This window comes from Haematobia irritans, chromosome 1 (genome assembly GCF_050003625.1).
Source record: "Haematobia irritans isolate KBUSLIRL chromosome 1, ASM5000362v1, whole genome shotgun sequence".
NCBI classification, from domain to species: Eukaryota; Metazoa; Arthropoda; class Insecta; order Diptera; family Muscidae; genus Haematobia; species Haematobia irritans.
The window spans coordinates 81,924,201-81,936,372 of NC_134397.1; the positions used below are offsets into that span (position 1 = coordinate 81,924,201).

Consider the following 12,172-nt stretch of genomic DNA (forward strand, 5'->3'; position numbering starts at 1 on the left):
ATAAGGACTTCTTGACGAAGTTACCTTGATTCTTCGTGGGCTATAGAAAATAATCGTTTCGTCTTTAGTGATTGATTATTGTTGTGTAGGAGTAGGAGTCACCAATTGCAGTTGAAATAATGTACTTAATACTTTAATACCTAATACTTTCAGTAAATGCTTTTAAGAAAAAATGCAAAAACAAAAACTTTAAACCAAAAATGGTAAATCCTCAAAAAAATTCTCAGCCTACAGAGAAAAAAGTGTCTTGTGAATTTTATGACCATTTTAACTTCAACATAGTTCAAAAACTTTACTCTAATATAGTTCATTTTTCGTAACCATAACGAAAATAAACTTAGCTAAAATTTCAGTAAATGCTTTTCAGTTCACTAACTACGAAATGGGAACGATTCTTCCTTAAATAAATTTCCAACACAGTAGTTAATGCATCGTTGATTGTATTATAAAAATACATAGGCTCCATACACAGAGATGGAATATGATCACCTCAAACATGTTTCAAGAGCAAAATGTTATTTTTGTATGGTGACCATGTAACATGTTTGTCATTAAAATGTTATTTTCTCGTCAAATATAACTTGCTTGCCGAAAGCACATACATGATTTCCGAGAAAATAATATGTTTGAGAAAACCATGTTACATGGTCACCACCCAAAAATAACATTTTGCTCTTAAAACATGTTTGAGGTGATCATATTCCTTCTCTGGGTGCATACTTCCTAAATGTCCAGAATATCTCTAATGTGGTGGCAGTATGATACTGATTGGTGTAGAACACCATTTTGTCTACTTTTCCCGACCATTTTTATACCCACCACCATAGAATGGGGACGGGGCTATAATAAGTTTGTCATTACGTTTGTAACACATCGAAATATCGATTTCCGACTATATAAAGTACTAGCGTAACCCGGCCCGCTTCGCTGCGCCTTCCGAAACGTATTTTGAGGAACATTTTGCGTTAACTTAGTCAACTATATCCTTCGTGCTGAAAACAAATTCGAAAAGATTTGAATTCTTTCAAACAAATCGGACTACTTGATTTTTCGTTTATAGGTACAAATACGGCGAGAATGCATATGTAAAACGGTTCGTCTTAAGGATTATTGTTGTGTAGGAGTAGGAGTCACCAATTGCAGTTGAAATAATGTACTTAATACTTTAATACCTAATACTTTCAGTAAATGCTTTTAAGAAAAAATGCAAAAACAAAAACTTTAAACCAAAAATGGTAAATCCTCAAAAAAATTCTCAGCCTACAGAGAAAAAAGTGTCTTGTGAATTTTATGACCATTTTAACTTCAACATAGTTCAAAAACTTTACTCTAATATAGTTCATTTTTCGTAACCATAACGAAAATAAACTTAGCTAAAATTTCAGTAAATGCTTTTCAGTTCACTAACTACGAAATGGGAACGATTCTTCCTTAAATAAATTTCCAACACAGTAGTTAATGCATCGTTGATTGTATTATAAAAATACATAGGCTCCATACACAGAGATGGAATATGATCACCTCAAACATGTTTCAAGAGCAAAATGTTATTTTTGTATGGTGACCATGTAACATGTTTGTCATTAAAATGTTATTTTCTCGTCAAATATAACTTGCTTGCCGAAAGCACATACATGATTTCCGAGAAAATAATATGTTTGAGAAAACCATGTTACATGGTCACCACCCAAAAATAACATTTTGCTCTTAAAACATGTTTGAGGTGATCATATTCCTTCTCTGGGTGCATACTTCCTAAATGTCCAGAATATCTCTAATGTGGTGGCAGTATGATACTGATTGGTGTAGAACACCATTTTGTCTACTTTTCCCGACCATTTTTATACCCACCACCATAGAATGGGGACGGGGCTATAATAAGTTTGTCATTACGTTTGTAACACATCGAAATATCGATTTCCGACTATATAAAGTACTAGCGTAACCCGGCCCGCTTCGCTGCGCCTTCCGAAACGTATTTTGAGGAACATTTTGCGTTAACTTAGTCAACTATATCCTTCGTGCTGAAAACAAATTCGAAAAGATTTGAATTCTTTCAAACAAATCGGACTACTTGATTTTTCGTTTATAGGTACAAATACGGCGAGAATGCATATGTAAAACGGTTCGTCTTAAGGAGAGGGTGTACCCTTTCCTCCAAATTTTTTATATAATGTTTTGTATGCAAGTAGTTGGGCAATCTTCGATATTTCTTGTGAATTTTAAGTGTGGTTTGTCAAGGAAAGGTATCCTTCTCCTCAACATATGTGAAAATTAAGCACTATATTATAATAACATATATACAAAGAATTACTGTTTCCCATCCAATAAATCGGAAAAAGCAAAAGTAGTAAAAAATTTTACCACATTAACATCTGCTAAAATGTTGGGAAATGATGCACCATCTACGTTGGCTGCCAATTTCATGTAAATTTAAGTTCTTTACTAAAAAGAAGTCTGGCAGAAGCCTGTGCAAAAATCATAAAATTATGTACCGAGTTCCCATTTACGGACAACCCTCTACTTTCAATTTAAGAAAACAAAAAAACGGACAAAAGGGAACCCTCTCCCCACCTTCGCTCCACTCCGACCTGATATCGGACTATCACGTACCCTGTATTAATTTCGCAACTACTCAATGGTCCCTATAAATTCTATCGAAGTAAATCGACAAAGTTTATTTCAATTTTCCCCTTCCCCAACCAGATATCGAAAAATCATATACTAATTTAAAAATCATGTATAAATTTAATCACCTCCTCCCACGTTCCCTGTAAATTTCAAGTAGATCGGCGATGTTTAAATTTTGCTCTATTGTTTTAAAGGGACGTCACTTTCCCCGATACAATATCGACAAACACCGTAGTGAATAGCCCCCCTAACCTTCCCTGAAAATTCTTGAAACTTTCCTTCAAGTGTGGGGCAAGGAAGGTTGCCTCTTCGTTCATAACCTTCCCCCACTGCTTTTGTAAATTTCAAGAAAACTTATTTTTTTTTTGCAGTTTTAGAGGATGGCCTCCTCCCCGACCAAATGTCGAAAAGCGTATCTTTTGTAAACGTCCCAGAAAATGTCAAGCAAATTATAAGCCTAAAGGGCAAAGGGGTGGTCCCCCTCCCCGACAAAATATCGAAAAATAATGTAGCGGATTTTTGTCTAGATGCCAACCCCAACATTCAATGAAAATTTCAAGCAAATCGCATAATTTTGTTCCAAGTTTCAAAAAGTAGGGCAAAGGGGAGGTCCCCCTCCCCATCCACATATGAAATCATCGGATACCCCATATTAATTCCATAACCTCACCATATGTTCTCTGTAAATCTCAGATAATTTAGAGAATTTTAGTTTTTCACTGTACTTTAAAAAAAGTCGAACAAAGGGGAGGCCCCCCACCTCCACCAAATATCGAAATAAAAAGTGGCGGATCTTTGTCTAGATGTCAACCCCATTCTTCAACGAAAATTTCAACCAAATCGGTCAACTTTGGTCCAATTTTCAAAAAGTCCGACAAAGGGGAGGTCCCCCTCCGCGGTCAGGTGTCAAAAAATGAGGTACCCTACTTTCACCACATGAACGCCCCCCACGATCTCTGAAAATTTCAAGTAAATCGGTTCAGCCGTTTTGGAGCCAACTCGGAACATACAAACAAACAAACAAACAAACAAATAAACAAACATAGATTGAATTTTATATATATATATATATATATATATATATATATATATATATATATATATATATATATATATATATATATATATATATATATATATATATATATATATATATATATATATATATATATATATATATATATATATATATATATATATATATATATATATATATATATATATATATATATATATATATATATATATATATATATATATATATAGATATATATTCTTGATCAGGGCGAAATTCTAAGACGATATAAAGATGTCCGTCTGTCCGTCCGTCCGTCCGTCTGTTGTAATCACGCTACAGTCTTCAAGAATGAAGCAATCGTGCTGAAATTTTGTACAAACTCGTCTTTTGTCTGCAGGCAGGTCAAGTTCGAAGATGGTCCAGCTTTTGATATAGTTCCCATATAAACCGACCTCCCGATTTGGGGTCTTGGGCTTATAGAAATCGTAGTTTTTATCCAATTTGCCTAAAATTTGAAATCTAGAGGTATTTTATGACCATAAAGAGGTGTGCCAAAAATGGTGAGTATCGGCCCATGTTTTGGTATAGCCCCCATATAGACCGATCTCCCGATTTTATTTCTTGGGCTTATAGAAACCGCAGTTTTTATTCAATTTACCTGAAATTGTAAATCTAGAGGTATTGTTGGACCACAAATACGTGTGCCAAAAATTGTGAGTATCGGTCCATGTTTTGGTATGATCCCCATATAAAACGACCTCCCGATTTGTTGTCTTGGGCTTATAGAAACCGTAGTTTTTATCAAATTTGTCTGAAATTGGAAATCTAGAGGTATTTTAGGACCATAAAGAGGTGAGTATCGGCCCATATTTTGGTATAGCCCCCATATAGACCGATTTTACTTCGTGCGCTTCTAGAATCCGAAGTTTTTATCCTATTTGCCTGAAATTGGAAATCTAGAGGTATTTTCGGGTCATAAATAGGTGTGCCGAAAACGGTGAGTATCGGTCCATATTTTAGTATAGCCCCCATAAGAACGATCTCCCGATTGAACTCCTTGGATTTCTAGAAACCGTAGTTTTTATCTGATTTGCCTGAAATTGTAAATATTCTGGTATTTTAGGCTCACAAAAACGTGTATCGGATTAAGTTTTTATCGGTCCATTTGGTAATGTCTCCATATAGACCCACTTCACTTCTTGAGGGTATAGAAGGCGCACTGATCATGAAAATTGCTTGAAACTCAATGTAAAATTTCCAGATTTTACTTCTACAGATTTAAGATTTCAAATCGAGACGTTATTTTATAATTTTCTTGTACACTTACAAGAGATGTTAATGATTCCTCTAAAACTCAAACAAAAATGGTTCTTATAAATCCAGAATCTGATATAAACATAGGTGAAATCTTTAAATTTATCTTTGGGAAGTGTCCTCAAGTCATCAAGCCCTTCTGAAATTTCAAAGGAAACCCTAATATTTGGTTCATGGTGGTGGGTATTTAAGATGCGGCCCGGCCGAACTTAGTGCTGTATATACTTGTTTTTTTTTTATAATATTGTGAAACAAAAAACTTATTCAGTTCCAAAATTTTATCTTTCTCTTATAATTATTATTCGAGTTTTTTGGGATAAAGTATATGAAGGAACTTGATTAATTGAATCATTAAAACAGAATGCCAGATACAAATCTATACACGCTAAAAATGTATTTCTTCTCTTGGAAACAAAATTTTATATCAACGAGGTTTTCTTTTATTGTTAAAGTTTTTCACTCAAGCCAAACAAAGTTCGTTGGGGACAAAGGTGTCAATGGATACCATAAATAAAGATTTGTTTGGCTTTAAGGGGACAAGTTTAACTATAAACCTCATTGGCCTAAAATTTTGTTTCGGAAAAAAAATTATTTTTGTTTTCTCTGGACAAGCCTAACTTTAAATGCAAATTGGCATTTCCCTAGTTTTCATTACAGATCTGGCATGGGGAGATGACTCAATTTGGGTCTTTATTATCTTTTATTTTATCTTTACTTTAATAATTTTTTAGTATTGATTTCAAGCCAAGGAAGCGAGAAATTATATTTAGTATTTATCACTTTTAAATTTTGGTTTGACGATACTAACCGCAACTTAATATTCCACATAAAAACTCGACTTCAACTATAAATTATATAATTTTTCAAGAAGAAACAATCATTAAAATAAAGTATTGAAAAACGTTTCCTAATGTTCACCAATTTTAGCTTTATAATCAGGATACGAAAAAATCATCAAACTTAAGTATAATTTTAATAATACTGAAGAGTTTTTATCTTAGATTTATTAATGTCAGGTTGACTTCAGTTCAGCGAAAACTTCTTTTATGTTCGAACATATTTTAAGGACATGAAATCCGACGACGATATAATTTTTCTCTGCGTGTAAGTAGGTCTTTAATTGCAACATGCTTGAATTAACATTAAATGAATGCTATACAAAAAGAACACTCACCAATTGTTGAATGGCCTGCTCAACCAATTCTCTGAATGAATATCCGGGATGTTTCTTCCACAAATGGTGAACCAACTTGGCAATGACTTCGGTATCTGTATCTGATTCGAATTCGTAGCCTCTTGTTTCCAAATAGGTTTTCACATCTTTGTAATTGGTCACAATGCCATTGTGGACAACAACAAAACTGTTATCAAAGTCTGAACGTTGGGGATGGGAATTCTTCTCACATGGAACACCATGGGTCGCCCAACGTGTGTGTGAAATGCCAACATGTACATTAATTGGTTCATCATATTCCTTGCCGCTAAAATCTGAAAAAGATAAATGGCATAAGTTAAGGTCAAGCAATCAAATGTGTGGAGGCACTCACTCTTCGCAATTGAATCCTCTAGAACTTTGACTTTGCCTACACTTTTTACCATGACAATGTCTTTGCCACTGGGTCCATCGATAGCCACCCCTGTCGAGTCATAGCCACGGTATTCCAATCGCTTGAGGCCATTAACCAATAACTCTAAAACCTCGGAACGAGATTTAGGTGTCAAGTAGTTCAAATAAGCAAAGATTCCTGCAAAAAACAAAAGAAGAAAAAATAAACCAACATGTATTGAATGTCATGAAGAAGAGAACAGTGAATTTTTATTATCAAAACGTCGAGAAAAAAAAATGTTAAAGTTTGAGCGCCAAAATAAACCCATGTTGTGAATTGTTTTGACCTACTATAATTAATTACATAATCAGGAAATATTTTACAAAACATAATTTTCCTTTGAACTCACGTCATCGGGCCAACTATACAGTGAAACTTCTGACAATTAGGTTTAAGTTGCAGTCCCTTTATTTCAGGCTCACTTAGACTATTCAGTCCATTGCGATTTGGTGTATGTTTGAGTGGCAGATATTGTCGATATTTATTCCACATTATATCAAACGACTCCAGAAAATTGCCCACTTTTTGGGAGATCCCACAGTAGTAACATTGTAAATCCGTTTTTTAATGTATTGTCGCCATCAAGCATTTATATTATTGATCTCTATAAATCTATTAGTGTATGCAGTGGGGTCGGAACCTCTGCAGAAATTTCTCACGAATTGTAAACATATCGGTCTGAAATTTGAGTTTCATTGTTATAGGGTCCGCTTCAAATGCCCTTCAATATTAAAAAGAAAATTTGATCATTATTTTAAAGAAAGTTGTCCTTCATTCCATCTATAATCTTTCACACTGGGTCAATATTTTTGTCAGAGATTGATATTGAGAATGTGAGTCCTTGATTTAAAATCTTTGAAAAAAAAAATAGATAAATGATATCTATATCATAGTTTCCGTCTTATAAAACACATATTGTAAAGCATATATTTACAATATGTGTCAAGATTACTCGACAACAAAATATGAAGTGACTTGCCTTTCGAAATAGAGTAACCAAAATCAATTTTCTTTCGTTTGGAATACGAAAGAAAGATTTCGTTCTATATACAGGAACATTGGATTGGACTATATATAAAGCGTTTTCCGCTTAAATCTAATAATTCAATATATCTGTCAATTTAAAGACGATTTCTTTAAATCAAAAATATTTTTCTTTGTTTTAAAGAAAATTTGCCTTAGTTTAAAGACATACGACTTTACCAGAGGGACGCAAATTTTTATCAGATTTGTGTCCTAAATTTAATGAAAAAAAATTTTGAAGAAGAGATTATAAGATTTGTTTTAATTAAAATTTCATTATTTTAAAGAAATTTGTCCTTAATATTGTGAAAATAGTATATCCTAAAATATAAACTGCATAATCTTCCATATTAGGTCAATAGTTTTTCAGTGCAGATCAGAAAATGGTTAAGAACTTATTATAATCTGACCCCATTTATCGAAATCGGGCAATACATATATATGGGAGCTATATCAAAATTTGATCCGATTTTTTATAGCGTTCGTCCTTATGCCAAACAAGCATATACAGTAGTAAGTTCGGCCGGGCCGAATCTTAAATACCCACCACCATGGGGGGGGGGGGGGGATGGTGGTTTGATGACAGATATTTCCCCAAGCAGATCAGTTCAACCGTTACGCTTCCCACAGATAAATGTATGTTAAAGATTTTACCTATGAAGACTAGATCAGATTCTGAATTTATAAGAACCATTTTTTGTTTGAGTTTTAGAGGAATCATAAACATCTCTTGTAAGTATGCAAGAAAATTATGAAATAACGCCTTGATTTGAAATCTAAAATCTGTGAATTTTCATTCCAATTATTTAAATGATTACGATAAGTAAAATCTGGAAATTTTGCATTCAGTTTCAAGCAATTTTCATGATCAGTGTGCCTTCTATACCCTCAATAAGTGAAATCGGTCTATATGGAGGGCTTACCAAATGGACCGATAAAACTAAATCACATACACTTTGTTATGGGTGCCAGTATATTTTCAATTTGTGGCAAATCGGATAAAAACTACAATTTTTAGAAGCCTTAGGAGTTAAATCGGGAGTTCGGTGTAATGTGGGCTATACCAAAACATGGAAGGATACACACGGTATTCAGCACATTTAATTTCAGTTCTAGAATCTAGACCCAAAATCGGAGAGTTTATAAGGGGGCTATATAAAACTGTACCGATACTCAATATATTCGGCACACCTCTTTATGGTCCTAGAATACATCTAGATTTCAAATTTCAGGCAAATTGGGTAAAAACTACGGATTCTAGAAGCCCAAGAAGTAAAATCGGGAGATCGATCTATATGGGGGCTATATCAACACATCGACCGATACACCCCATTTTGGGCACACCTCTTTAGGGTCCCAAATACCTCTAGATTTCCAATTTCTGGCAAATCGGATAGAAAATACACTTTCTAGACGCCCAAGACGCAAAATCGGTTCATATGGGGGCTATACCGAAACATGGACCGATAGGCACAACCGATAGGTCCTAAAATACCTCTAGATTTCTAATTTCAGGCAAATTGGGTAAAAACTACAATTTTTATAAACCCAAGATCCCAAATCTGGAGGTCGGTTTATATGGGGACTATATCAAAACTTGGGCCGGTATAGCCCATCTTCGAACTTGACCTGCCTGCAAACAAAAGACGAATGTGTGCCACATTTCAGGACAATAGCGCCATTATTGAAGGCTGTAGCGTGATTACAACAGACAGACAGACGGACATACTTATATCGTCTTAGAATTTCTCCCTGATCAAGAATATATATACTTTATATAGTCGAAAATCGATATTTCGATGTGTTACAAACGGAATGACAAACTTATTATACCCCCGTCACCATTCTATGGTGGTGGGTATAAAAAGCGCGACCGCAATCCTGCGAACAACAAATACATGGTAGGCACATTTTTTGGCAAATCAAAGTTATTATACGCTGACCACCATGTAGTTAAGGGTATAACAAATTTGAGATCTTAACAATTCTTTTGGTAACATTTTTGTGGACTGAATTTTCTAATGTGGCCTGAAATAACCTAAAAAATGTTAAGAATTTTTGTTCGATAGATCAAACATGGTTGCGGAAATCAGATATATGATTTTCATGGTCACCATCCAAAAGTAACATTTGCTCGAAACATGTTTGGGGTGATCATATTTCTCCTCTGGTGTAACGATGCGTCGTGCGACGGTGCGAAAATTGGTTCATATAGGTTCTGAAATAACCTAAAAAGTGTTAAGATTTTTAAAAACAATTACAGAGAACAAGTGAAATCTTATATTTCTGTATTCAGTACTAAGAGAAAACATGCCTAAAACAACAGCATACTGCTGATTTTGCAGACATTTGTCTATGAGTGTATATTTATGACATGATACTACTATGGAGTTCTCAGTCAACCTAAAATAATAGAATAACACTATAAAGTTTGTTGTTTTGTTTTTTTTTTTTTTTTGTAAAAAAAAAAACAAGTATATACGGCCGTAAGTTCGGCCAGGCCGAAGCTTATGTACACTCCACCATGGATTGCGTAGAAACTTCTACTGAAGACTGTCATCCACAATCGAATTTCTTGGGTTGCGGTAACACTTGCCGATGGCAAGGTATCTTACAACTTCCTAACACCGTATTAAACTAAAAGAGGCCGATTAAATACGTATATAATTAAGTTTAAAGTTTCTATAGAAATAAAATGTTGACAACATTTGCTATAGAAGTAAAATTTGGAAAAAAAAATTCTAAAGAAAAAAAATTGGAAAAAAATTTCTATAGAAATAAAATTTTGAGAAAATTTTCTATAGAAATAAAAATTTTGACAAAATTTTCTATAGAAACAAAATTTTGAGAAAATTTTCTATAGAACTAAATTTAGACAAAATTTTCTATAGAAATAACATTTTGACAATGTTTTCTGTAAAAATAAAATTTTGGTAGATTATTTTTGGCACGTGTGGCAACCATGATTATGAACCGATATGGTCCAATTTTTGTGTGATTGGGGATCGGCTATATATAACTAAAGACCGATATGGACCAATTTTGGCATGGTTATTAGCAAATTTCAACCGGATGAATATTGCTCCTCCAAGAGGCTCCGGAGATCAAATCTGGGAACGGTTTATATGGGGGCTTTATATAATTATGGACCGATATGGACCAATTCTTGCGTTGTTGTTAGAGACCATATTCTAACACCACGTACCAAATTTCAACTGGATCGGATGAATTTTGCTCCTCTAAGAGGCTCCGGAGGTCAAATCTGGGGATCGGCTTATATGGGAGCTATATATAATTATGGACCGATATGGACCAATTTTGGCATGGTTGTTAGAGACAATATACTAACACCACGTGGGAGCCACCGTGGTGCAATGGTTAGCATGCCCGCCTTGCATACACAAGGTCGTGGGTTCGATTCCTGCTACGACCGAACACCAAGACATTTTTCAGCGGTGGATTATCCCACCTCAGTAATGCTGGTGACATTTCTGAGGGTTTCAAAGCTTCTCTAAGTGGTTTCACTGGAATGTGGAACGCCGTTCGGACTCGGTTATAAAAAGGAGGTCCCTTGTCATTGAGCTTAACATGGAATCAGGCAGCACTCAATGATAAGAGAGAAGTTCACCACTGTGGTATCACAATGGACTGAATAGTCTAAGTGAGTCTGATACATCGGGCTGCCACATAACCTAACCTAACACCACGTACCAAATTTCAATCGGATCGGATGACTTTTGCTTCTCTAAGAGGCTCCGCAAGCCAAATCGGGGGATTGGATCGGATGAAATTTGCTTCTCTTTGAGCAATCACAAGCCAAATTTGGGGGTCCGTTTATATGGGGGCTATACGTAAAAGTGGACCGATATGGACCAATTTTTGTATGGTTGTTAGAGACCATATACTAACACCATGTACCAAAATTCAGCCGGATCGGATGAAATTTGCTTCTCTTAGAGCAATCGCAAGCCAAATTTGGGGGGTCCGTTTATATGGGGGCTATACGTAAAAGTGGACCGATATGGCCCATTTGTAATACCATCCGACCTACATCAATAACAACTACTTGTGCCAAGTTTCAAGTCGATAGCTTGTTTCGTTCGGAAGTTAGCGTGATTTCAACGGACGGACGGACGGACGGACATGCTCAGATCGACTCAGAATTTCACCACGACCCAGAATATATATACTTTATGGGGTCTTAGAGCAATATTTCGATGTGTTACAAACGGAATGACAATGTTAATATACCCCCATCCTATGGTGGAGGGTATAAAAACATTCTAAGGAAAGATTAATAATTTAACGAATTAAGACCTACTTTTTTATTGCTAGCTGATTTTGACTGTTTCTATTGATGTTGATTGTAATCGATTTCATTTATTCGAATCATTGTCATTCCTTCTACGAAATGATTGCTTATTTTTGCCGCTATCCTAAATACAAACGGAATTGAAAGTCCTTTGTGAGTTGCTATTAGATTTGATTTCGGAGAATTAAACTTTTTGTTGTTTTGAGAGGGTCAGCAAACAGGAAAAGAACTTGAAAATATTCTGCTAATATTTTGGACCATTTATTG

General features: G+C 34.8%; 1 protein-coding gene across 8 annotated transcripts in view; it reads right to left on the reverse strand.

Moving 5' to 3' along the window:
- Positions 1-12,172, reverse strand: part of Gfat1 (Glutamine:fructose-6-phosphate aminotransferase 1) — a 104,112-nt gene that overhangs the window by 36,528 nt on the left and 55,412 nt on the right. For all 8 annotated transcript variants that reach the window (XM_075290973.1, XM_075290968.1, XM_075290970.1 and 5 more), the window contains exons 3-4: positions 6,511-6,708; positions 6,138-6,451 (exon numbers count right to left, since the gene is read on the reverse strand). In XM_075290973.1, coding sequence (XP_075147088.1) covers positions 6,138-6,451; positions 6,511-6,708 — 512 coding nt within the window. The remainder of the gene's footprint in view (positions 1-6,137; positions 6,452-6,510; positions 6,709-12,172) is intronic.